The sequence below is a fragment of the Peromyscus eremicus genome, chromosome 4 (genome assembly GCF_949786415.1).
Source record: "Peromyscus eremicus chromosome 4, PerEre_H2_v1, whole genome shotgun sequence".
Classification (NCBI taxonomy): domain Eukaryota; kingdom Metazoa; phylum Chordata; class Mammalia; order Rodentia; family Cricetidae; genus Peromyscus; species Peromyscus eremicus.
The window spans coordinates 104383431-104411001 of NC_081419.1; the positions used below are offsets into that span (position 1 = coordinate 104383431).

At 46.1% G+C, this 27571-nt stretch overlaps 1 protein-coding gene across 2 annotated transcripts in view; it reads left to right on the plus strand.

The window, feature by feature from the left end:
- Nucleotides 1-27571, plus strand: part of Ptpra (protein tyrosine phosphatase receptor type A) — a 112535-nt gene extending 84964 nt beyond the window's left edge. For both annotated transcript variants that reach the window (XM_059261428.1, XM_059261429.1), the window contains 15 exons: nucleotides 3053-3143; nucleotides 5975-6051; nucleotides 8135-8171; nucleotides 9551-9648; nucleotides 11272-11391; nucleotides 12200-12366; nucleotides 13009-13144; nucleotides 14279-14428; nucleotides 16363-16456; nucleotides 16736-16812; nucleotides 17209-17343; nucleotides 21811-21936; nucleotides 22017-22168; nucleotides 25734-25869; nucleotides 26931-27571. In XM_059261428.1, coding sequence (XP_059117411.1) covers nucleotides 3053-3143; nucleotides 5975-6051; nucleotides 8135-8171; nucleotides 9551-9648; nucleotides 11272-11391; nucleotides 12200-12366; nucleotides 13009-13144; nucleotides 14279-14428; nucleotides 16363-16456; nucleotides 16736-16812; nucleotides 17209-17343; nucleotides 21811-21936; nucleotides 22017-22168; nucleotides 25734-25869; nucleotides 26931-27005 — 1671 coding nt within the window. In that variant the 3' untranslated portion in view covers nucleotides 27006-27571. The remainder of the gene's footprint in view (nucleotides 1-3052; nucleotides 3144-5974; nucleotides 6052-8134; nucleotides 8172-9550; nucleotides 9649-11271; nucleotides 11392-12199; nucleotides 12367-13008; nucleotides 13145-14278; nucleotides 14429-16362; nucleotides 16457-16735; nucleotides 16813-17208; nucleotides 17344-21810; nucleotides 21937-22016; nucleotides 22169-25733; nucleotides 25870-26930) is intronic.

A 27571-nucleotide genomic window follows, 5' to 3' on the forward strand; every position in this document is an offset into this window, starting at 1 on the left:
TTTTTTTTTTTAAAGGTTTATTTATTTATGATGTATACAGTGTTCTGCCTGCATGTGTCCTTGCAGGCCAGAAGAAGGCACCAGATCTAATTGCAAGTGGTTGAGAGCCACCATGTGGTTGCTGGGAATTGAACTCAGGACCTCTGGAAGAGCAGTCAGTGCTCTGAACCACTGAGCCATCTCTCCAGCCCCGTTTGACCATTCTTATTTTATTTCCAAAGTCAGAAACCTGAGAGCTCTCCTTCACTCCTTTTTTTCTCCCCCAATCTACCTTTACTTCCTGCTTTCTCCAAATGCAGAGATTCTAACTCCAGGATGTATCTCAGATGCATCCACTTCCTTATATTGTCATCTGTCCTAGTCACTGTTCTATTGTTGAAGAGACACTATGACCAAGGCAACTCTTATGAAAGAAAGCATTTAATTGGGGGTTTGCTTCCAGTTTCAGAGGTTTAGTCCATTATCATGGTAAGGGGAGCATGGTGGTATACAGGCAGGCACTAGAGCAGTAGGGAAGAGCTAGATTCTGATCCATAGCCTGAGAAAGAGAGCCTAGGCCTGGCATGGGCTTTTAAAACCACAGAGCCCACCTCCAGGGACATCCTTCCTCCAACAAGGCTGTACTTCCTAATCTTTTCACATAGTACCACTGAGCACTGTCAGTGGTGACTAAGCGTTCAAATATATCAGTGTATGGGAGCCATATTTTTTTTCTAGTTTTTTGAGACAGGCTTCACTATGTAACAGCTCTGGAACTCTCTTTGTAGACCAGGCTGGCCTCAAACTCAGATCCGCCTGCCTCTGCCTCCTGAGTGCTGGGATTAAAGGTGTGCACCACCACACCTGGCTTATGGAGGCCATTCTTACTAAAACTACCACATCATTTTACCTGTTTCTATTCCATGTTTGATTCTTGACTCTCTTCAGTCTTATTTTCCAAATAGCAATCAGAGTATTCTTTTTGTTTGCTTGGTTTTTTTTCAAGACAGGGTTTCTCTGTGTTGTTTTGGTACCTGTCCAGGATCTCAATCTGTAGACCAGGCTGGCCTCGAACTCACAGAGATCTGCCTGGCTCTGCCTCCCGAGTGCTGGGATTAAAGGCGTGTGCCACCACTGCCCAGCTAGAGGTATTCTTCATCATGTAAACTAGTCTCATTTTTAAAGCCTTCGATGAGTTTACTCATAAACTTAGGACCCAAACTCCCTGTCCAAAGGGTCTGCATGAAAACGCAGAGTCTCACCTTGCCAAGATCTCCCCACCTCTTGCCATCCCTCTTCGTCCTGCCATCTCCACCAGCCTATTTTGTATCACACTTTGACTTTTCAGGTCTTTATGAAGGGGACCTTGTCCTGTCTCTGGATCTTCATAGATACTATTGTTTGTTCCTGAAATAGTACCTCCTACCTTATCCTTCCACAGACACCTACCTCTGATCTAAATTTGGCTCTTTCTGATACCTTCTCTAAAAGCATTCTGCTTTTTATTACATTTATCATGCTATATATCATATATACATGTATGTGTGTATATACATATATATACACATATTGAGATACACACACCCACGTATTGATGTTGCCCACAAGTTTATATTGTATACAAGGGCAAGAATTATATATGTTTTACTCAGCATTGTTTCCTATATACCTAGCCTAATTGGTACACAACATGTATTTGTTAGAAGAGTGAATGAAAATCCATCCATGAACTGTAATCTGCTCTCTTGGTCCCTGCTGGTGAAGACTGTGGGCTGTTGTCAGTATGGAGTCACTCTAAAGATGATGAAGGACATGAGTTCACACAGGCATTATGTTTCCTTAGAGTACATTCTCAGAAGTAGAGTTGCTGGAATCAAAAAATAAGGCTATTTTTAAAGCCCATAAAAATTCATTCTTCTGAACAGTTATCCAAGTTAAATTAGTTCCCTTTTTGCTTTCTTTGTTTTGAATATGTGGAACATACAGAGGTGAACAGTTCAGATAAAATTCAGCATCACACTTTCATAAAATTCATTTCTTGAAACCTGCTTTTGTACCACACATGGCATTGTATCACTTATTCCTTATGTGGAAAGTATTCTCTAAGGGTTGAAGGTGAGATAGATAACACAGGCTGAGAAAGTTAACAGATTTGCTCAAGTTCATACACCCAGGCTGTCTCGTGTCAAGACAGCTTATGCTTCCTACATTACTCCCTGTGCCAGCTGAGTTACAGTTGCTCCAAAAGTGATGACCATTCTGTGACACCTGATCCCACTCCTCGGCTTTGCAGCTGCCACACCCAGTGAGAATGCTGCCCACCTTCCGTGCTTCCTTGCCATATGATGCCAGCGGCTGGGTGCCTTGTCTCTCTGACAGACCCCTAAAGAGGCTCTGCATCAGCTAAATGCCCAGAGTAGTTCATCTTGAGTTTCATCTTGTCTTTGCATGGAGGTATAAATAAATAAATAAATGAGTGGATGAATATAAATAAATAAATAAATAGCCCATTTTTTTCCCATTATAATCCCGACTCTCAGTTTACAGGGGTAGTCCATTTTGATCATGCATTGTAATAGGCCCCTAACTAAATAATAGTCATATAAAAAGCATGCATCCAGGGCTGGAGAGATGGCTCAGTGGTTAAGAGCACGGGCTGTTCTTCCAGAAGTCCTGAGTTCAATTCCTAGCAACCACATGATGGCTCACAACCATCTGTAATGAGATCTGGTGCTCTCTTCTGGTATGTAGGCATACATGCAGACAGAACACTGTATACATAGTAAATAAATAAATAAATAAATCCTTTAAAAAACAAACAAACAAACAAACATGCATCCTCCTCCTGTGGATTCTTGGTATTGAATTCTTAGGGCTTGTAGCTATGTAGGAGAAAGGTGAATTTTCTGTCTTAGGCTGTACACACTCACCCAGATCTGTGTTCCCCTTCTCTTCTCCCTACCTCCTCCCCCAAAAAGATAGAACTTACTACCAGAACAGGGCTTGGTAAAAAGAATGCCTGCTTGATATTTATCCCTCTTAATAACTCCTTTAATTTCTCTTAACCTTTCAGGCTCTCCCTGCTTGTCCTATCCAGGCCACCTGTGAGGCTGCCTCCAAGGAGGAAAACAAGGAAAAAAATCGATATGTAAACATCTTGCCTTGTGAGTGTTTATAGGGTTTCTTGGAATGTGATCTGAAACTACATCTCTAGATAGATTCTTTGAGGGTGGGAAGAATCTTGGGGTTGGTAACAGGGCAGGCAGAAAGAAGACTGGTTCGTCCTTAAGGCTCAAAGAGCATGGATCCCCATCCCCCCCCCCCCCACACACACACACACACACATGCACACACCAGGCAATCTCACAGCCAGGTAGGACTATGCTATGGATCACAGTTGGTATTGCAGGCCTATTTCTGACGACCAGGCAGGGCAGCTTCATGGGACCAGGCAGAAAGTAGGTGATGTGGTTTTTTAGCTGTAAGCAAGGGCACAGTGAAACCACACCACTCCGTTGGTAGAAAGAAAAGTCATTGGTTCCTCAAACTGCCAAGGCTGTCTCTCAGGTTCAGAGAAAGCAGTAAGAGCAGGGAGAAGCCATACCAGTTCTGAGGGAAGCAGGTTGCAGTGGAGGGGGTGTGGAGTCAGAACAGCCTGGGAGTTAGTGGAGTGGGAAGTAGGGTATGGCCACAACAGCCTGGGGACTAGGGTGGGCCTTTGATCTATTACAGGCTTACTTGAGTTAAACCAGAACAGGTTGCCCAATGCCAGAGGTAGTTGTTGTAGGGATCAGATACTGGCTTTTCCTAACAAACCAACTTCACAGGATTTCTGAGGAATGCTGAGCTTAAGTAGCAGTCTTTCTGTTACTCAGCCCAGATTGTCATCTCAGACATTGCCAACAGCACTGCCATTTTGGGGACTCACTTTGAACCTAACAATAACACCTTCCCAGCGTTAGCCACTGATAATCAGTTGATCTCATCTAACAGATATTTTTCTAAGTCTGTGTAATGGGGTATGCATAACCCAGTGGGATATTTGAACTTCTCTGTATTTATATATTGGCTTTTAAAAAATTTATCGTTTGGGGGCTGGAGAGATGTCTCAGCAGTTAAGAATACTTCCTGCTCTTGCAGAGGACCCAGATTTGGTTAAGCACCCACATGGTGGCTCACAACCATCTACAGCTCCAACTCCAGGAGATCTGACACACGTAATAATACATCTTGTCTAAAAAATTCATCTGTTTAACTTCTTTTTAAATTTTCACTACATTTATTTGTGGGGGGTGGGGCACACATTTGCCGTGGTGCACGTGTGAAGGTTGGAAGACAGTAACTGGGTCTTTCCTTCCACCTTGTGCTCTGGGGATCAAACTTGGATTGTCAGGCTTGGCAGCAAGCCCCTTTACCCTTTGAGCCATTTCACAGGCCCTCTTCCTTTTAAAATGCTTACATTTTCTAGTGCATAGTAAGTATGTTAATATTTATATGTAATTTATCAATAAATGAACACATATTGAAAATACCCATGCAGGTATGATTGGTGAAACCTACAAATCTTATTTGTATGCATATGTGTGGGTGTGCATATATGTACACATAGTTTTTTTACATCTAGTAGTTATATTGTACAGTATACATTCTTCTAACTTTAATATATTGTCAGTTCATCTGTCAAGAAACACTTTCCTTTTTATCAGATGTTGAATATTCTTTATTGTAGCTATAATATAATACCCAAATAATAGTGGAGGTGTTTACAGATTGAGGGCATTAAAGACAGCACTGAGGGCTGACTCAGTGAGTAAGCCTGAGGGCCTGAGGACCTGAGGTCAATTTCTAGACCCCACATAAATGGGAAAGGAGAGAACCAGCTTCAAGAACTGTCCTCTGACCTCCACATGTATGAGGTGGCATATGTACCCACACATACATCATACACATATATACAGTAATAATCATAAATAGAAGCAAAATAATGCTGAGGGCTGCTGGGATGGCTCGATCAGCAGGTAAAAATTCTTGACACCCTGAGTTCAATCCATAGAACCCATGGTGAAAGGAGAGAACCAACTCCTGAAAGTTATCCTCTGACCTACACACACACACACACACACACACTCGGCACAGGCCTAACTGCACTCACACATATCATCTGCAAACACACAAATACATATATACAGTAATCATAAATTTAAAAAAAATTGAGACAGGGTTTTTCTATGTAGCCCTGGCTGTTCTGAAACTCACTGTACAGACAGGCTGACCTCAAACTCAGATCTCCCTGTCCCTGCCTCCCGAGGGCTAAGACTAAGTAACATTTTTAAAGGGCAGGTGTTGGTGGCAATAGGGAGGCTCAGAGGTCAAAGGCACTTGCTGCCAAGCCTAGTGACCGGAGTTCGATCCCCAGAACCCTCATCACATAGGAGAGATTTGACTCTGAAGTTGTCTGCTGAGTTCCACAGGCACAAGCACGTATGTGCACACTCAGATGCACACAAAATAAATGTTAAAAAAAAAAATGTTTTGGACAACCAAAAGGTTAGGTGCAATTGTTTACTCCTATGAACCTAACCCATGGGAGGCTGAAGCAGGAAGATTGCTATGAGTTCACAGCAGCCTGGGCTACAATGGGAGTTCTGGGTTAGCCTGAGCTACAAAGTAAGACTATGTAAAAGCAAAACCAAAACAAACAAACGAACAGGACCAGGAGGTGGCCGTGTATGCCTTTGATCCCAGCACTCAGGAAGCAGTCGAATCTTTGAGTTCGAGACCAGCCTTTCTACAGAGTGAGTTCCAGGACAGCTAAGGCCACACAGAGAAACCCTATCTCAAAAAAAACCAAAACAAAACAAAATAAAAAGAGCACTAGAATGCCATATCTCAGTCACATAGACACAGGTTATCTGGGCTGATCTGCTTCAGGGACAGTAAGAAACAAAATTGGATTTATTGAAATGTGAACGTCGTCTTGCTTGTTTTTTTCTAGATGACCACTCTAGGGTGCACCTGACACCTGTTGAAGGGGTTCCCGACTCCGATTACATCAACGCTTCGTTCATTAATGTAAGGAGCCTGCGCCCTTCTTCCTACCCATGAAAACCATTAGCTGCTGTGTACTGGTCCCTTCCCGGCTGTGTTGTAAGAGAAGGACTGCCACCACAGGCTTTTCCTAACGAATCTGACTTTTTAAGTGGCCAGTTCTTTTTTAATATTGGGTAATTTAAAATATATTTTTTGTTTATTCTTTCGTCATTTCCTAAGGTTTCCAGGGTAGAACTCTTAATCTAGATGTACGTTTCTATGAACCCTTTTTGAGCATTTTCAAATGCTACAAACGAAAGCAGGCTTTACCCTCGGTAGTAAAAATAAGGGGGAACAAGACAAGAAAACCAGCGACCAAGTAAGCCTGGCTGATGTGTCCAGTCCACTGGGAGTAAGGCCTGAGGGAAGGGAAGTAGTCCCAGGACCCTGAGTGTGAAGGTGAAACAGCAGATAAGATCTACATTCTGGGGAGCACAAGGTTAATGATCCCAGGACTCCATGAAACACGGCCATTGATCGGAGACTCCCGTCTAGACAAGGAGATCTAACTCCTCCCTACCTTTAGATGCCTGAGGGCACATAGCAAGTCTTTCAAAGTGTTTCTCTCTATGGGAAGAGTGTAAATTCCACCTACACAACTAGCTGGGACTCAGGTTTCAGAACCCAGAGACAATGAAGGCGCCAAGGAGCCCCATTTCATCCTTCCCTTAGTGGTTTTACCTTCTGCTGTTACACTTTATTGATTAGGTGATCACTGTGGGTACTCTTTCATGGAGGTAACTTATCCACACCTAGTAAAAATAGAGTAGGAAACACTCTGGGGCTGGTTTCCACATCTATGTGTATGTTTGTGTTTATTTTTGTGTTCCATTGAGAATTTAACAATGGCTTTTTATAAAGCCAGGAGTATGATGTGCTTAATATGTTTCTTTTTTTTTTTTTTTTAAAGATTTATTTATTATGTATACAGTGTTCTGCCTGCATGTATGTCTGCAGGTCAGAAGAGGGCACCGGATCTCATTACAGATGGCTGTGAGCCACCATGTGGTTGCTGGGAATTGAACTCGGGACCTCTGGAAGAGCAGTCAGTGCTCTTAACCTCTGAGCCATCTCTCCAGCCCTTAATATGTTTCTTAAGAGCTCATCAGCTTTAATTACAGGTTTAGAAGTGAATCAGAATTGAGCATCCTGAATTAAGGCCATTTTGATTTTCATGTTGTAATGATGATTAAAAATATTTATGGAGGGCTGGAGAGATGGTTCAGCTGTCAAAGGCTAGGCTCACAACCAAAAATATAAAAACGTTTTTGAAAACTAAATTCCTGTTCTCAAAAAAGTTGTAAGAAGCCTGCTGTGGACGGCTTTAAATGCTTGCTTCTCTGCCAGGAAGCAGCTCCCTGCCCTTGTGTGAGCTAGACTAGAAAATGGGTCTCAGATTTGGGTCCTTCCTTTGATTTCACCACTATCTGGTGTGACCTGGTGTCCCAGTAAGACTGTTCCCCATTGCCATCTTACTGCTGTCTGCACAGAGAAAAAAGACAGCCCCTGTCCTGCGTGAGTTTCTCGGAGGCGGCTCCTCGTCTGTTTGAATGGGGCCCCAGTCTCCCTTGCTCCTTGCCGCCCACTGACTAATGGTGAAGCTCATTGTCATACCTGGCTGTTTCTGAAAAGCTTTTACATCTGAGTAAAGCATCCTCAAGAAAAAAAAAAATTGCCTGATCCTTCCCAATTCCAATCCAGCTCCATCACTAGAACCACCTTATACACTCTACCTTGGGAGGTCTTACCCCATAACACTAAAACCCACATTGTTGGCTACTGGTAAAGCATCAAAAATGGTCTAGACCAGGGGTTAGTCTCTGAATACTCTCCCACCAATATTCACTAATAATTCACCTTGAGAAGCCTGCCTAGACCATTTGGGTTTTATATTCTTCTATTCTTCTCTCCAAACCTAACCCTTCTGGGATTTCTGTATTGGAAACTCTTGTGAATTACCTAGACCTTACGGGGAGGCTGTGTTAACTGGCTGAGAGGCTGACTGGAGAAATCATTCCTGCCAACTTTTGGGTTTCACTTTTCTTTTTCATCCATTTCCACCCAGGGCTACCAAGAAAAGAACAAATTCATTGCTGCACAAGGTAACGGCAATTCTTTCCTCTTGGGCTTAACTATGGTCTCATGTAGGTTGAGGGTATGGGCTTCTGCCCAAATACTAAATGAACTAGTAAAAATACAGTAGCTTTTCTCTAATCATTACCACCTAAAAGAAATGTAAGGGGCTGGGGAGATGGCTCAGTTGGTGAAGTGGTTGCTACACAAATGGGAAAACCTGAGTTTAGATTCCTAGCACTTACATTAAAAGACATGACAGCCTGTACCTAACCCCAGTGCTGGAGAGGCAGAGACTGCAAGATCCTAGAGACTTACTGGCTAGCCAGCCTGTCTAGTTAATAGGCTCTAGGTTAGTGAGAGAGTATCTTCAAAAAAAAAATATATATATATATGAATGATGGAGAGCAATTAAGGAAACCCTCATTTGACTTCTTACCCCCATAGGCAGACACATGCACCTCTACAGAATTATGTACGTGCACACAAACACATATGAACATGTACGTGCGTACTCTCATACACAGAAAGAAAGAAATATAATATATCCTACAGGTTTACAACCAGTGACATTCATCTTGATGACTTAGTATCAAAAGGTCTATTTTAAAAAGTCCTCTGGAGTTGGAGAGATGGCTCAGGGGTTAAGAGCCCTGGCTACATGGGCACACACATGCTGTGGAATACATATGAAGGTCAGGAGACAACTTTGAACAGTTGTTTCTCTTCTACTGTGGTCACACAGAATGAACTCGGGTCATCCAGTTTGGCTACAGGTTCCTTTACCTCCCGAGGTTTAATTGTTTTAAGTACATTTGAGGAGTTTCCTAAAACCTTCAGTTCCATAGCAGATCCAGTGTCCCTAACTCTTGGCAATTTGATTGCTAAAACTCCTGTTTACCATACCCTGAGAATTCTTCTAGCCTCTCCACTATTAAATCCCATCTTTCTCTCATTGTCTACATCTTTTTTTGCTTAGAAATTTCTTGTGGCTTTCTGAGAAAGGCTGTATAGAAAGTAAATTTGAAATTCCAGCCTGAGCAGGTCACTCCACCCTTTTGGAATTGATGACACTCATTCCAGAGTGTGACAGGACAGAGTAGATGCCACAGCTAGTACTTGACTTATTGTCTAGAGTGTGATCAGTAAGCAGTCATGACTTCTAATCCTTAACCCTTAGAAAATCATTGTGCTCTTTCCTATTTGGAGCCTCCTGGCCACACTCCTGATGAAGTGTCTGGTGCATACATGGTAGATACATGGAGAATATTCAGTTAGCAGGTGGATGAGTGGATAAATAGGGTAGATATTCCCCTGAAGAGATTTAGACATAGAATTCCAAAAGTCAGGAATTTCCATTTCCTAGTATTGTTTTTCCTCTTCCAATCTTCACTCTTGGCTACTTTAGGACCAAAAGAAGAAACAGTGAATGATTTCTGGAGAATGATCTGGGAACAAAACACAGCTACCATCGTTATGGTGACCAACCTGAAGGAGAGAAAGGAGGTAAGTTGAAAATTTAGTAGCACGACCCTAATATAGGCAAATCTGGTAGAGGGTCTGCTCTACTGGAGCTCTAAGCTTGAGCCTAGCTGCTTTCTTTTTGTGGTTGCTGTACTAATAGCTCATCCAGACAGGCTACTGTGCCTCTTCCTGTAGCCTGGAAACCTCAGATGAATCTCAGGGCAGGCAGGGGATAGTGGTGTCCATGGCACATTACCATGTCTGGTATTAGAACAGCTCATTCTAGTTCCAAAGTAACAGGAAGGAGGAAGTGTGCCATTAGCTAGAAGAGAAAGGGACTTTCTTTCCTCTCGGTTCCTCTATCCCTCATTCCCTCGGTTTCCTGCAGCACCCCCTAAAGCCTTTGATGTCCTGTCAAGCTGACAGAGGGAGCCCTAGTGTAGCAGAGCCCCGATGAGGGTGTGGCCAGCAGGAGGCCAGTGAAAGTGAAGCCCTCAGCAAGTCCTACTGGCCCCTTCTAACAGCTCCTGTTTCTTCTGTGGCCTGACCAGCTCTGTAGGTGGGCCATAGCCAGTGCCAACAGTCTTAGTCACTGTTCTATTGCTATGAAGAGACACCATGACCAAGGCATCTCTTATAAAAAAGAAGCATTTTTAATTGGAGCTTGCCTATAGTTTCAGAGGTTTAGTCCATTATCGTCATGGTGGCACACAGGCAGATGAGTTGTTGTAGAAGTAACTGAGAGTTCTTCATCTGGATCTACAGGAAGAGAGTGCCACTGGGCCTGACTTGAGCTTCTGAAACCCGAAAGCCCTCCCCTAGTGACACACTTCCTCCAACAAGTCCACACCTACCCCAACAATACCACACCTCCTACTCCTTCTCAAGTAGTGCCACTCCATGACAACTAAGCATTCAAATATATGAGCCTATGGGGGCCATTCTCAGTCAGACCACTACACCGGGCCGTATATCAGCCCACAGAGATAAATCATCATTCGTGACAGTCTTTCTCAAGGATGGGTCTTCTGTCACCTTGACCCATTATGGGATTTGAGTGTGTTGCTCAGCAGCCCCACATTGCTTAGAAGGGTAGTTTGGGGGGAGTGGGGGTGGCACTTGCCTTTAATCCCAGCACTTGGGAGGCAGTGACAGGCAGATCTCTGTGAGTTCAAGGCCAGCCTAGTCTATAGAGCTAGTTCCAGGACAGCCAGGGCTATGCAGAGAAACTCTTTCTCAAAAACCCAAAGGAAGAAGGAAGAGGAAGAGTGGTTTGGGTGGGGTTTCTGTTAGTGTGCTTTAAGAGGACCTTTAGCTCTTGGAAGCTGTTAGGACTCAGTCGACGGGAAGACCTTGGTTTTACAAGCCAATAGTCTGTATGGGCGCCCTGCAGCAGCTCTGCCACAGAAAACTGCCGGTCCCTCCTTCACACAGGCTTGCCCCTAAAGCCTGACCTTCAGCTGAGGGGTAGGAGTAGAAAAGATGGGTGGATCTGTGACTGAGGCTTGGTACAGTTGAAGAGAAAGTAAGTCATAGTAACTGAACCTTTAGCTGACGTAGGTGACGGAGGAGATACAGGCGATATGGTTCCTTTTCTCTCAGTCCCCTTACTTACATCTGCCAGGACAGTCTTGCATGAGAGATGTTTGTCTGTTTTCTCTATAGTGTAAATGTGCCCAATACTGGCCAGACCAAGGCTGCTGGACCTATGGGAACGTCCGCGTGTCTGTCGAGGACGTGACTGTGCTGGTGGACTACACAGTACGGAAATTCTGCATTCAGCAGGTACAGTCTTCTGCCCTTCCCAGCATTCCAGGAGGATCTGCTGGCCATTAAGAGGCTGGGAAGGTCTGGGTTGTTTCTCTTCTTACTTGGGTGTCAGGAATTTCATAGTACACGACCTGTGTGGATTCTGACCTCCAGGAACTTCTGTCAAAGCTCAGTGAGCAGTGGTTTTGTGGCTGGGAGGAAAAGGACCTGTTAGGTGAAGTTTGATCGCCTTGAGTGTGACCAGACAGTGTGAAGAGAGGCTTCGGGAAGTGGGCAACCTCCTGGGTATTGTGCTCACCTCTCTAAAGATTTCTACCTCCAAGGGTGTAGTGTGACTGTTGTAAGCCTTCCAGAGTGACCCTGGAGGCCTGAGCTGGAGTTGGGGTTTGGGGTGCTATGAAAGAGGAGTTATCAAGAATCAGGAGCTCTGCTGGGTGTAGTAGTGCACACCTTTAATCCCAGTCTTGGAGGCGGAGACAGGAGGTTCTCTGACTAGGAGGTCAGCCTGGTCATAGAGTGAGATCCTGTCAAAACAAAACCAGGAGCCCTGCGTTGTGTCTAACTCTGCTGTTTACTGTAATAGTTCTTGGGCTTCGATCAGGTCATTTAAGTTCTCTGATTTCACCTTCATTTGTAGACCAAGAATAATAGTAGCAGTTCAGCCTACTGTGTTGTGTGGGCAGGATTCTCCCTCTGTGATCAGAGGCTCTCTGGGTACTCCTCACTTTTCCATCATCTGACAACCTCCGTTACACCTTCCCTCCCCTTGTACTGCCCTCCTCGGGTTATCAGAACAAACACACAGAATCTCCTCCCTTCACAGGTGGGCGACGTGACCAACAGAAAACCACAGCGCCTCATCACTCAGTTCCATTTTACCAGCTGGCCAGACTTTGGGGTGCCTTTCACCCCAATTGGTATGCTCAAGTTCCTCAAGAAGGTGAAAGCCTGTAACCCTCAGTATGCAGGGGCTATCGTGGTCCACTGCAGGTCAGTGTGGCCTAACCCTTGCCCACTTTCTGCCCCCTTGGATCCTGACCAAGGAGGCTGACCCAGAAGAAATGCACAGCTGGGCCCCAGGCAGCAGCCAGAGAGAATCCTCGAGTTCTAGTCTGGGGTGGAGAACGTGATTTGTGGAAAGAGGCGAGTTAGGCGCTTACTCTGATTCTGAAATAACTGTGAAGGAAGACTTGAACCAGAGGCTCTGTCTGCCTGTAGGAGCAGTGTTTGTAGTTACAGGAGAGTTTGTTCACTGGTCCCCATTATTTTCAGTGTGTACTCCTGACAGTACATGAGGTCAGATCTTCTCTGCTGTCATATTTGTTTGAGTTAATGTACCTCCAAGGTTAGGAGTGGAGACTCAGCTGTGAAGCCAAGCAACTGGGTCAAGTGCTGACCCCATACCCTTGCCTCCTTGAGACCCTTAGAAGTGTCAGGGTACCCAGGCCCTGATAACTAGAAACCAGGAGTTCCCAGCACAGTAGGATTATTGGCTCTGGGGCAGTGCCAGCTCTACCCCAGTGGAAATTAGAACTTAGCTGCCTGGAGGAAGCCTGAGGCTGTGCCACCCTTCCCTGCCTGCTCCTCCAGGTTATGCCTGGCATCCACTCACCCCTTGCTCTCTGGCTACAGTGCAGGTGTAGGGCGCACTGGTACATTCGTTGTTATTGACGCCATGCTGGACATGATGCATTCAGAACGGAAAGTGGATGTCTATGGTTTTGTGAGCCGGATCCGGGCCCAGCGCTGCCAGATGGTACAGACAGACGTGAGTGATCTGTGGGTGAGGCGAGGGAAGGGCTTTCCAATGCCAGGACATCTGCCTACTCTGAGGACTTCAGTTCACATAAACATCACATAGTGTGTATGCGTGTGTGTACACGTGCGCATAATATGGAATGACATGTGTTGGTCAGAGAACAAATTACAAGTTCTTTCCTTCTGCCACATAATTAAAGAAACGAAGCATGGGAGCTAGAGAGGTGACTCTGTGGTTAAGAGCACTAGCTGCTCTTCCAGAGGACCCAGGTTTAGCTCCCAGTATCCCCTTCACAGCTAACAGCCATCTATAACTCCCAATTCCAGGAGATTCAACACCTTCTTCTGGCCTCTGTGGACATTGGGCATGCACATGGTACTTATGTATACATGAGACAAAACACTCATACACAGAAAATAAATAAAAATATTTTTAAAAAGAAATAAAACACTGGGCATGGTGGTACATGCCTTTAATCCCAGCACTTGGGAGGCAGAGGCAGATGGATCTTTGAGTTTGAGGCCAGCCTGGTCTACAAAGTGAGTTCTAGGACATCTAGGGCTGTTATACAGAGAAACCCTGTCTCAGTAAATAAATAAATAAATAAATAAATAAATAAATAAATATCAAAAAAAGAAAAGAAAAAAGAAATAACACATAGAGGAAGAGGTTGTAGCTTTATGGCTGGGAGAAACAGAAAGGCAGCTATCACTTCCACTGGACCTATGGATAAGGGAATCATTTTTAATGTATGCCTGCATGCCAGGGCCCACGATCATGATGCAGCCAAGTCCAAGAGCAAAAGTGTGGACTCTTTGGTCATGGCACAGACATGAGATGGAGGCAGGCTGGAGTCTAAGGCCTTACAGACTTTCACAGCCTTTGTGTGTGCCCAGTCTCTGACAGACTCTTTGGAGTGTAGAATCCGGCAGTCCAGGACCCTGTCTCCCAAGCTAAGCACCCCCAGGGGAGCTCATGCATTTCAGGTTCTGCTTCTCTGTGTTGGGACAATGTGAATGAATCACTTTATCCCTACTAAAATCAAAGGAAAAGGAGACTGAGTAAAGACGGCACTAGGGATGATCTGGTGCCGCCAGGGCCATGCTGTTCATGACTCAGACCTCTGTATGATCCATATTTCAGATGCAATACGTCTTCATATACCAGGCCCTTCTGGAGCATTATCTGTATGGGGATACAGAACTGGAAGTGACTTCTCTGGAAACCCACCTGCAAAAAATTTATAACAAGATCCCAGGGACTAGCAACAATGGATTAGAGGAGGAGTTTAAGGTGAGTTGAAGCTGGGTGACCTCCAGACTGAAGGAACCACACAGTCTGGAAAATGCTAATTCTGTGTGCACCACAGCCAGTGGTAGTGGGGTGGTTCTGACATACAGTCTTACTTGTTAGAAGCACTTGAGTTCTCTTTAAGGAAAATGAATAGAAACCAGTATTTCTTTAAGTCCCTCAGCACTCCTGTATGATTATAATGTACAGCAATGTAAAGGCCAGATAAAAAGTCTTTTGGGCTGGGCAGTGGTGGTCCAGCACTTGGGAGGCAGAGGCAGGCAGATCTCTCTCTGTGAGTTCGAGGCCAGCCTGATCTACATAGCAAGCTCCAGGACAGCCAAAACTACATAGAAAGACCCTGTCTCAAAAAACAAACAAACAAAGCCGGGCGGTGGTGGCGCACGCCTTTAATCCCAGCACTCAGGAGGCAGAGCCAAGTGGATCTCTGTGAGTTCGAGGCCAGCCTGGTCTACCAAGTGAGTTCCAGGAAAGGCGCAAAGCTACACAGAGAAACCCTGTCTCGGAAAAAAACAAAAAAAAACAAAAAAACAAAGATGAAGAAGTATTGGTGAAAGTATTAAGGCCACTCCACATAGTTAAAAGGAGATTTATTTAATGACGTAACTTACAAATTAAGGGATAGGTAGGTCGCGGGGTCTGGGGAAGATGTATCGCAGTCCAGTGGTGTTCTCTGGAGCTCTGCTTGGCCCACCTCCGCTGTCCAGGGTCCTGGAACCGAGAGAGAGCGCTGGCCCATCCAGATCTCGGGTCTCCAGGCGCCTCCCTTGGCCTCACCTTGTAGGCGTGACAGTTGCCGAAGTCTCAATGGGGGTTGGAACTTCCAGATCAAAGCTGGAATGGCTACCCACTACAAAGAAGTATTCAGGCCTAAGCTGAGCCTAAGAATGCAGGCCTACTTATAATTATAGCTGTTCAGGATGCTGAGACAGGAGGATTACAGGACTCTATCTCAAAATTTAAAAATAGGAATGGAGCCAGATGTGATGGTGCCCTCCATTCATCCCAGCACTCGGGAGGCAGAGGCAGGCAGATCACTGTGAGTTTGAGGCCAGCCTGCTCTACATAGTAAATTCCAAGACAGGCAGGGCTACATAGAGAGACCCTGTCTGAAAAGAAAAGGTGGTGTGGTGAGTGTGTTCTCAGAAGCCAGAGACAGTGGATGGGGTGCAGAGAACCATTCACCTTAAAGTAGTCCTTATTACACTGTAGTGTATACTTGATTCACTGGGATCTGTCAGGATGCGGGTTGGTGCAGTGTGTCTGGGTTGGGCCTGATGCTGTGCATTTCTAACAAGGTGAGACCAGTGCAAAAGTCAGAACAAGCTTAAGGGCTGGGGAGATGGTTTTGTGGGTCATGTGTGTGCTGCACAAGCATGACAACCCCAGTTTGGATCTTCAGTACCCATGTGAAGATTAGGTGTGGTGGGTGTGTGCCTGTAACCCCACTGCTGGGGAAACAGGTGAAGAAGGGGACAGTCACTGGCCACCCGACCAACTGGCTACAACAGCAAGCTCCAGGTTCCATGAGAGAACCCTGTCTCAAAAAGTAAGGTGGAGAGTGATAGAGTAGCATGCCCAGCGTCAGCCTCTGGCCTCCATACACACACACACACACACACACACACACACACACACACACACACACGGAGCACACCCATACACACAAGGAAACAGAACAGAACCAGGAAGGAAGAATACAATTTGAATATTTTTCTAAATGGCAAAAGAATGGCCCAAGAAATTCAAGGCCAGAGGAGTCTCAGAAGGTTCCACATTAGCCTAGAAGGCATTGCTTTTCAAACACTCCTTGACTTCTCAGCTAAACTTAAGACGGGATGGTCCTAGTGACTGGCAAGAGTCTTGGCAGGTTCCTTTACTGGGAACAATAGTGTCTCCCTTCTTTCTTCATTCAGAAGTTAACATCAATCAAAATCCAGAATGACAAGATGCGTACTGGAAACCTTCCAGCCAACATGAAGAAGAACCGGGTTTTACAGATCATTCCATGTAAGTATCCCTCCCCACCCCAGAGTCTTACTGCACCAGCCCCCTATTTCCTACACTATTCCAGCTTCTCAGGTGTGGTGATTGGCCTGAAGTCAAGAGTCACAGCATTGCCTCTTGTTTCTCGAAGTTCTTTAGTGGTTTCAGGAAATAAAAAGCATAAAATAAAATAAAAAGTATAAAAGCCAAAAAAACACTGGTATCTTTGCCCCACTGACTAGGAGATTGGTAAGGGGAGTGAATGTTGGTAAAGCTGCAAGCCATTCATTGTCCTCCTTGCAGATGAATTTAACAGAGTAATCATTCCAGTCAAGCGAGGTGAAGAGAACACAGACTATGTGAATGCATCCTTCATTGATGTAAGTGATGGGTATGTCCCCTGAATCTGTCCCATGGGGCTTCTAGTACCTCCCTCACATACTTCCTTGAGAAGAACATCTTTAAGTCAATCAACAGCTACTGAACTCACCCCATCTACCCACCCTGAGTACTAGGCCTGTCTAGCCACAAAGAACGGAATGTAAAGGAGACATGCTACATATTTCTAGATGAGAACCTTGTGACATAATCACATCCAAGAATCTAAGCCTGATCTAATCTTTCCTGTTTCTACTGTCTTCCTCCTAGCTCCATCCCCTGCTTCCCCCCCCCCCCCCCATGACCCTTGGTCAAAGAGAGCTCTTTCTAGAATCTGTGTGCCTCCTATCACTTGTCTTTTACACTCACCACCTCTGTGATTAACCTGACCCATACAGGGCTACCGGCAGAAAGACTCCTACATTGCCAGCCAGGGCCCTCTTCTCCACACAATTGAGGACTTCTGGCGAATGATCTGGGAATGGAAGTCCTGCTCCATCGTAATGCTAACAGAACTGGAAGAGAGAGGCCAGGTGAGTTCAAGAAGACCCCTGGGCTCGAGAAACAAACAGGTTGGGGGCAACTCTGAGGTATACCTGGATCTTTCTTTGACGATGGCCTGGCATATCAACAGCCAGTTGGTATCTAACAGACCTCAGCTTCTCCCAGGACTGGAGAAGCAGAGAAGCCTGAATCTCCAGTTGATTCTAGACATTTCCAACCATTTCACTTTTCTCCTCTATCCAGCCCCTCAGCCTTTGCGCACACCCTCTCCATCCTACCTCCCAGGTAGTACAAAACCACTGGGAAGAGAAGGTGTATAGCCAGGCCAGGGCTCTGAAGTAGAAGTCTCTGGATGTCCTTAAGACAGGGTCAACTTTTATAATTACCACACAAAAGAAAAATGATGAAATTTAAGAAATATAAAATAAAAGAAAAACAAATAAATTTTAAAAAACAAAAAGAATTTCAGGCCAGATATGGATATGCACACTTTTAATTTCAGCACTATGGAGGGAGAGGCAGCAGGATGGATCTTTATGAGATTGAGGCTAGCCTGGTGTGTACAATGAGTTCCAGGCCATCCAGGGCCACATAATGAAACCTGCCTTAAAAAAAAAAAATAGCAAGGAGTTTCCTCAGGACTAGAGACAAGAAGAAAGAACAGACTCAGTACTGGACCAGCAGCTTCATAGCACATACTTAAGGTCATTTTTTTTTTTAGGAAAAAAGACATAAGGCCAGTTTAAAAGTAGTGTTGTCTGATGTTCCAACTATACAGAGATCTCAAAGATGCTCTAGGTCAGCTCCTCAGTGTAGGAAATTGCTCCCTACTCTCTATTCCTCATCATGCAGCCTCTACAGGGCACCCCCAATTTCAGAGTATCGTCTTTCACCCCTTATTTCAGGCTGTGTCCCATAGTGCTTATTTCTTGAAGCCTCTTTGCCTCGCGGTTGGGCATTGTAGTGAATAGGTGATTCACTGTCCGTGACGTACCACTTAGCGGGCATCAGAATCATTAGATGAGGCTAGAGAAGCTAGTGTGGCCTGGTAACAGTTATTTCCAAGCTGTAGTAATGAGTTAGGACTTTATACCAAAGTGAAGAGCCCTTGAGAGGCTGGAGAGATGGCTCAGCAGTTCGTGCCTGCTGCACAATCAAGAAGACCAGCTTTGGATCCCAGCACCCATGGAATAAGCCAGGAATTCTACTTAGTCTTGTAACCCCGACTCCAGGGGGCAGACAGAATTGCTGGGGCTTTCTGGTTTCCATCCTCGCTGAGAAATGAAAGCCTGGATTCAAGGAGAGACCTTGCCTCAAAGAAATAAGTGAGGAGTGAAAGGACACGTGATGCCCTTCTTCTGGCCTCCTCCTGTGCACACTGGCACATGCACACACACACACATTTATATATGCACAAAAACACCAGTTAATTTTTTTTTTTTTTTTAGAGAGAGCCTTTGGCAAATCTAATTTGTCTATCTCTTAAAAGCCCTCTGGGTTAGTGAGATGGCCCAGTGGGTGGAGGTGCTTGCTACTAAGCCTGACTACCTGAATTCTGTCCCCAAGACCTACATGGTAGAAAGAGAGAACCAACTCCTGCAAGTTGTTCCCTGACCTCCATATGTACCCCATGGCATATTCATACACACAATAAATGAATAAGTATTCTTTATAAACAGAACTCTTCACCCTGACAAGGTGGTACACACCTATAATCCCAGCACTTAGGAGGCAGATATAAGAGGATCATCACTCATTAACTCAACTCTGAACCCATCTGTTCAATTAGGATTTCTACTGCTGTGAAGAGACACCATGGCCATGGCAACTCTTATAAAGGAAAACCATTTAATTGGGGTGGCTCACATTTTCAGAGGTTTAGTCTATTATTATGGCGGGAAGCGTGCTGGCATGAAGGCCAACCTGGTGCTGGAGAAGTAGCTGAGAGTTCTACATCTCACGCAGGCAACAGGAAGTAGTCTGAGACACTGGGTGTGGATGGAGCATATATGAAACCAACCACCACACCATCTAAATAAATAAGTGCGCCTTTCACCCAGGTGCTCTTGTCACGAATCTAGAGTTACTTTCTTCCCCAGCCTTCCCCTGCGTGCATTCTGTCTGGGAGTCCTGATAGCTGTTGAGCATGCCCCCTTTTCCACAGCTTAACCACTGCCACTCACCGTTATTTCTGACATGATGAGGTGCAGACATGTGAGACAGTAGTGATGCCTCCCGTGCATCCCACCAGCACAGGTCCTCACCTTGAGTAGCCTGACATCATTCTTTCTATGTCCTGCCCAAACCTTAGTTCTTCATGTAGTGAAGTGGTGCCTTTTTGAAAAATATAAATGTAATCATGTCACTCTTTATCTTAAAATCCTGCTTGAGTTTGTAGAGATCTTGCTGAAAATACCCATGCATGTATAATTTAGGACTGTTTAGTGGTGACAGATAGTTCCCAAACTTGGGTTCAGCCCTTCTTCCTCGTTTCACATATTTATGTATTTACATATTTATGTATGTATGTAGGTATGTATGTATGTATGTATTTATAGACCGGATCTCATGTGTCTCAGGAGGGCCTCAAGTCCACTGTATAGCCAAGGATAACCTTGAACTTTTGATCTTCTTGCCCTACCTCTCTTGAGTGCTAGAATTATAAGCGTATACCACTATGACTAGTTTTTTCTGTGTTGGGGAATAAACCCGGGGCTTCAAACTTGCTCAGTAACTTAGCTACATCCCCACCCCTGTTTATTTCTGAAATTCTCACAATATTTTCCAGGCTTGCCTTTAAATCACCATCCTTTTAACAGAGGTGGTGGCCCATACCTTTAATTCTAGTGCAGAGGCAGGAAGATGTCTTATGAGTTCAAGGCCGGCCCGATCTATATAGTGAGTTCCAGGCCAGCCAGAACTACATACTGAGGGACCTTGTCGCTGAGGGGGAGTGGGGCGGGCGCGGGGGTGGGAGTGGGAGTGTGTCAGCATCCTTTTGCCTTGCCGTCCCAGGTGCTAGAATTACAGGGATGTGCACCGTTCCTGTCTGCTGCGTCTTCACCTCAGCCTTCTGCTCTCCATGTTGTCACTTTCTTCATGACCTTGTGCTCTCCACTGGCCTAATCAGCTTTCTTCTCATATCTCCATTCCTAGCAGGAGCCCTAGACATTCTTAGCCTGGACCTTCCTCCTGGACCTCCCCCTAGATTCCTTAGGCTCACATTTTGGCCCCTAAGAAAGGTCCTTGCCCCTTACATTAGAGCAGAGGCACCCCAGTAGATCCCTGATCTGAAGCGACCCTTTGCCTCTGTCAACTCCCAGCATCCACTAAAATGCGGCTGCAGTATCAGCTGTCACCACCAACCCCCTACCTGCACCTCCCCACACACGGCCAAGAGGCCGCCTCTGGTCACGCTAGCCCTTTAATCTATCCTTTTCTCTCAGAGCATTTGACTTTGTTTTTTTCACTCCAAACTACTTGGATTTTTTTTGTTATTGCTGAGCCCACGTGGAGAACTAAATTAAATGAAGACTCCTATTACTTCCCCAAGTGAGGAATGCCTGACTGAAGGTCACCCCCGACATCAGTCTCACAGCTGTAAGAATCTATAAAGTGTCTCTTCATAACATCCAGATTTGTTTCAACCAGTTCACCTTCCCTACCTCCCTGCGATGGCTTTTGTCACCTTGAAACTCACCTAGCGTGAGTCTGCCCCCAGGTTCAGTCAGGACCAAATGAAACTACCTTGACTCACGATCCCCATTAGCCAGCTGGAAGAGGCTTCATTCTTGCTCTTCCCTCCCCTCCTCCACCCCCACTTGAAGGGGCCTCTATCTTCTGCCCCCTCCCCGTGTAAGTAACTGATTTCATGACTAAAAAGCTGCTAGCTATGGTCTTCGGTACCTACTTATTGGTTGGGTGGGTGGGTGGGTGGGTGTTTTTAGACAGATCTTACTGTGTAGCCCAAGCTAGCCTTGAACTCTCAGTCGTCTGCCTCTGCCTCCCGAATGCTGGGGTTACAGTCATGAGCCACCACACCTAGCCCTTGATATCTAATTCTCTTGTGATGTCTGATGGTGCCGGCTTGCTCCACCCACTAACAAGGTAGGGATGCTCAAGCTGGCAGCCTTGAGGCATCCCTTTATTCCACATTAAAGGGCTAGGAGAACCCTGTGGGCCCAGCACGGTGGTGCACGCCTTTATTCTCAGCACTTGGGAGGCAGAAGGATAGATCTCTGTGAGTTTCAAGGCCAACTTGATATGCCTGGTTAGCTCAGGCCAGCCAGAGCTACAGAGTGAGACCCAGGCACACAGGTGGTGCACACATATACATACATGCAAACAAAACACTCCTACATAAATCTAAAAATAAATGACAGAAGGAAAGGTCCCTGTGCTGGAAGGAGCCAAGAATTTCAGGGCACTACAGCTGCTCTACTACACATAGTGTTCTAGCCCCTGACCTCACATACCTCTCCCATTTGTCCCTCCAGGAGAAGTGTGCCCAGTACTGGCCATCTGATGGCCTGGTATCCTATGGAGACATCACAGTTGAGCTGAAGAAGGAGGAGGAATGTGAGAGCTACACTGTCCGAGACCTCCTAGTCACCAACACCAGGGTAAGATGGGTATTGGGTAGGGCTGTTCCTACAGGAACAGCAAGGCTCCCACCGCTTCCCTGATCCCCCTTCTTCCACAGGAGAACAAGAGTCGGCAGATCCGACAGTTCCACTTCCATGGCTGGCCTGAGGTGGGCATCCCCAGTGACGGGAAAGGCATGATCAACATCATTGCTGCGGTGCAGAAGCAGCAGCAGCAGTCAGGGAACCATCCCATCACTGTGCACTGCAGGTACTGCTGACCCCCCTCACCGGGGGCCACAGGAAAGCAGGAGAGGTGGGGTGCGGGGTGGGTGTGACGGTGAGTATCGGGCAGACCACGAAGGATACACACACAGAATGCTGATGAGCACTGTGGTGTTTGATGATCCAGACAATGGGGTCATCAAAGGGACCTTGGAGTGTGAATTCTGCAGAGCATGTGCTGCAGAAGTGTTAGTGTGCAGATCTTGAGAAGAGCATGGGACGGGATTCAGGGGAGCAGCGAGAGAAACCAGCACTGGAGAGATGGCTGAGGTGATGTGGGGTAGGCCTGCTCTCCTAAAGTATGGGCAAAGAGAAAGAGTATTTTGAGAATGGTTTGGGGGGGTGGGAATCAGGGAGCGAGCCAGGCATTGTGCCGCACACCTTTAGTCCCAGCACTGGGGAGGCAGAGCCAGGCAGATCTCTGTGAGTTCGAGGCCAGCCTGGGCTACAGAGTGAGTTCCAGGACAGCCAGGGATACACGAAGAAACCCTGTCTCAAAAACACAAAACAAAAAAACAGTGAGACTGAGAACAGAGGAAAAGTCAAGAATGCCTCCCAGGTTTGAGCCCAAATCAGCAGGAACATGGACACTGCAACAAAAGAGCAATGTAAGAAGGTTTATTTGGGGCAGCAAGGGACTCCTGTTAGAGACGGTATTTTAGAGGGATTTAATATTAGGCTGGGGATATAGTAAAGCACTTGACTAGCATGCTCAAGGACCTGGGTGAGGAGAATCCCAGAAAAAAAATTTATCCTGAGGTATGTTCTTAATAGTGAAGTCTCACCAGGCATTCTCAGGAAGCAGAAGTAGACAGATCTTTAAGTTCAAGGCCAGCCAGGGCTATGTAGGGAGACCCATTTTTAAAAAAAAAAAAAAAAAAAAAAAAGTACAGTCTCTCAAATTGTTTGTGCATACTCTAGGGCTGAGGATGTAGCTTTGTGCACCACGTAAAACCAAGCATCTTGGCAGATGACCTGTGATTCCAGCACTCAGGAGGTAGAGGGTGGAGGTTCAGAAGTTCAAGGTTATCTTTGACTGTATAGCAAAACAGTTAAAAAATTTATCAGTACTAACTTCCAAGTCCTTCCATTCTGATTATACTATGAACAGTGTGTGTGTGTATGTGTGTGTGTATATGTGTGTGCGTGTGCGTGCGTGCGTGCGCGCGCGTTTCATTCTGATACTCCATTGCAGCTCCCCCCATCTAGACTACATGTGACCTCAAGATGGCTGGAGAGAGTGCCTTTCCAACTGGACACAAGCCACTCCTCTCTGTGACATGCTTCAGTAGCTTCTCTTGTGGTTGTCATCCTCATGAGCTGCTCCTTCTCTGTGCCTGTTCTGTTTCTACCCCGTCTATGGCCCAGTCTTTGGTTCCGTTCAACAGACAATGCTTTTAGGTAGCCCATCTAAAGTCCTCTGCTCGGGATATTCACTGCCAAATCTCAGTCACTGGTTCAGACTCTCCCGTAAACTCCATATTGCTCTTTCTGGCATTTGTGTATCTAGTACTTAGCATTTCAACACAAGTATCTGATGCTTAAGATTCAAGTCATGCTGGGTGGTGGTGGCGCACGCCTTTAATCCCAGGACTTGGGGGCCAGAGGCAGGCGGATCTCTGTGAGCTCCAGGACAGCCAGAGTTACACAGAGAAACCCTTTCTCAAAAAACTAAAAAAAAAAAAAAAAAAAAAAAAAAAAAAAAAAAAAAAAAAAAAAAAAATTCAAGTCATAATTCTTGATCTTTCTTCCAGATCTTCCCCAAATCAGTGTCCTTTCCACTCCTAGAAACTCTTTTTTGTTGTCTTAATTTTTATTTTTTGTGTAAGGGTGTTTTGTCTCCGTGTATGTCTTCGTACTGTGTGCATGCCTGGTGCCCAAGGAGGCCAGAAAAAAGCACTGGATCCCCTGGAACTGGAGTTACAGACAGTTAGGAGCTGCCATGGGTGCTGGGAATGAAACGCAGGTCCTTTGCAAGAGCAGCCAGTGCTCCTAACCATCGAGCCCCCTCTCCAGAGCTCTCTTTTTGTTTTGACTTGTTTTTGGAGACAGGGTCTTACTATATCAACCAGGCTGGCCTCAGATTTACAGAAGTACCTCTGCCTCCCGAGTACTCAGATTAAAGTTGTGCACCAGCACTCTTGGGGACCTGCTGAACTCTTAGGAGAAGGCTTAGAACTATCCTGTCCTCCTCCTCCTCCACATGATGTTTGAGCCATCAGTAAAGCCTGTTCTGCCTGCCCCATCTTCTCAGAACCCAAATACTACAGCTCCTCAGGCTAAGCTGCCTTTTCTCCCATACTGGCTTCCTGGTAGACCTCCCTTCTCCCCTCCTCCTCTTCTCCCCCCTCCCCCTCTGCCCCTCCCCCTTCCTAACACAGCAGCCTTAAAATCTTAAAAGAAGTCTGACAGGGAGATGGTCTGCTGGTAAAAGCACTTGCCATGCAAGCCTGACAGCCCAAGTTTTATCCCCCGAACCCCGAACATAAAAAGCCAGATGTGGCACCCTGCATCTGTAATCCCAGCACTCCAACAGTGAGATGGGAGATGAGATGGAACATTGCAGAAGCTCTCAGGTCTGCTAGCTTGATGGGACTGTGCCTCAACAAGGTGAAAGGCAAGACCCAACTTACCAAAGTTGTCTTCCGCTTCCATGGTATGCATGCCCCATACCCTGCAGCCCGTTCACACGCACACTCCCCTCATACACAAATAAATACAGATTTTTACAAAAGGAATCAGTAAGACTGGACTGCTCCTACCTAGACTCCCAGCAAGGGCCCAGTATGATGGGAGGTCTCCTTGCTAGTCAGCTAGGTACACCCAGCATTCTCCTGGGCTCTGATCTATACCTACGCTTCTCCCTTCCCTTCTGCACCAGGTCCAGGTACATCGTCTGAGCGCCCTCATCCCCTAAGAGGCTTGTTCCCAGATAGCCAGCCATAGTGTGTCACTGTCTCTTTGGTGTCACTTTCAGAGAGCCTTCCCTGAGCATCCTGCATGGAGCTCTGTTCCTCCTTTTTGCTTATTGCATATCTTACTGTCCAGAACTGCTGAGTTCACAGCCCCTGCCAGAGAGCAGGTACTCAGTGTCTGGAAAGAGAATCAGCTGGTAATACTGAACAAAGTGGATCGAGTCAAGATGGAAGTTTGGATCCCTTAAGAATGGAAAGGAGTTGGCAGATACAAGTGCATAAAATTTGAGTCAGCGGTTGTGAAGACAACCTAGTCATTGAAGGTAGACAGCAAGAAGTCAAGCTGGCAGGGTCTGTGAAAGTTGTCACTGAGTCCCACAAGCACATCCTCAGTGCACACAGGAAGGGCAGCAGGAATCCATCCCTCTCCAGAGCTTTGCTCTCACAAAGCTCCAGGCTAGGAGGGCAGAGGTGAACATGGGTCTCCTGTTCCACTGACACCTTCCCCTGGCAGCTCCCTGGATGACTCATCTTCCCAGAACCAGCCTCTGCCTGCATCTGCTCCTCACTACACTTGCCCCTCAGGATAGCCAGCTACAGACAGCAGCTGTGGTAAGTGTATCTGCTCTGTTTCAGCGCCGGAGCAGGACGAACAGGGACCTTTTGTGCCTTGAGCACAGTCCTGGAGCGCGTGAAAGCAGAAGGAATTTTGGATGTCTTCCAAACTGTCAAGAGCCTGCGGCTACAGAGGCCACACATGGTCCAGACACTGGTATGCTACGCGTCTTTGTGTGACTACACTAACCATAGCTCTTCCCTGTTAGGTGCAAGCCTCATAGGCAGGAAGTGCCTGGAGACTGGGGAGAGAGTTCAGTGGGTAACAACACTTGTTCTGCAAGCATGCTAACCTGAGTTCAAATCCCCAGCACCTACCTAAAAGGCTGGGCATGGCTGTCAGTATCTGTAACCCCAGCATTGAGGGCAGACATAGGTAGATCCCAAGGGCTCACTGGCCAGCCAGCCTAGATGAAACAGCCATCTTCTAGTTCAGTGAGCGACCCTCTCTGAAGGGAATAAGGTGAGAGCAGTTGAGGAAGACGCCCTACTTGATGCTCAGGCCTATAGATGCACAACCACACCCAAATACCCACACGCATACATCACACGTGCATGCATCACACATGCATGTACTCACCCACCTACACGTGTGCAAAGGCGTGCCTGAATAACCCACAGGCTTTGTGCTCTGCTTTGGGTTCTGGTAGGAAGGAGAGGGCAGGAGTGCCTGCCTTTGTTTTGTTGGGCCTTCCTGTTCAGAGTCTGACTCTTGACAGTCTGTATGTCCACAAAGGTTTTCCCGAATCTTGTGGAGCTAGAAAGCCTTGAGGGGAAACATGAATTTTAGGAGATCTGAGAGGAGGATGAGGCTTGCGGAGTTAGGATCATCTCAGCCTGGCAGCCTGAGCCACCCTAGATGCTCCATGTTCAGCCTCACATGCTCACATCTGACCCTGCAGGACCTAGAACTCTCCTCACATGTCTGGTCACCTGTCGGTAGTCCACAAACATTCCTTTTTCTCTCAGTTTTCCCTTTTAAAAACTGGGTCTGTTATCCATGGTGGTGGCTCACACCTTTATTCCCAGTACTCAGGAAGCAGAAGCAGGTGGATCTCTGTGAGTTCCAAGCCAGCCTGGTCTACATAGGGAGTTCCAGGCCAGCCAAGAATACATAGTGAGATGTCTAAATAAAAGGGGGGGGGGGGTCAGTTAGGAGCTGAGCTTCAGCTGTCCCTCTGGTGACGAGTTCTCTTCCTGCCTCTGCTTGTCCTCCAGGAACAGTATGAATTCTGCTACAAGGTGGTGCAGGAGTACATCGATGCCTTCTCAGACTATGCCAACTTCAAGTGACAGGTGACAAGGCCCACAGACAAGAGAATTGCCTTTAATATTTTGTAATATTCTGTTTTGTTAATATACCCAAAATTGTATATATCTTATAACTGTTTTAGAAATGGCACATAGGCTTCTATTACCTATTAGGTGGAGATTTTGTATGTAAATGTGTTAGCACTGATAGTCTTTTTTCCAGTGTTTTATTGGGGAATTAAATAGTGTGATATTTGGATTGATATGAAATCCTCAGCCTGGAAATTGGGCTGGATTGTTCTTTGCTTTAAACATCTTTTCCTAAAGAAGGTAAATGTAAGGCTCATTCCAGGTAGCTCGGTGCCAACTCAAACAAAGCACAAAGTTCTCAGAGCTCTTGAGGAAATGGTTGTCTCACTCTCCCCATGCAGGCCTCTTTCCCTCCCTGTACTGTAAATACCCCTCCCCTTTCCAATCCACCCTTGTCTCCCACCACCTCCATCCCAGTATCAGCCACCCCAGCATGGGGAATAATGAGACCAGAGCGGTATCTCTGGCACCACACTAGGGATCATCAGGTAATAAAAACTTTTGATTCCCTGAGGAAA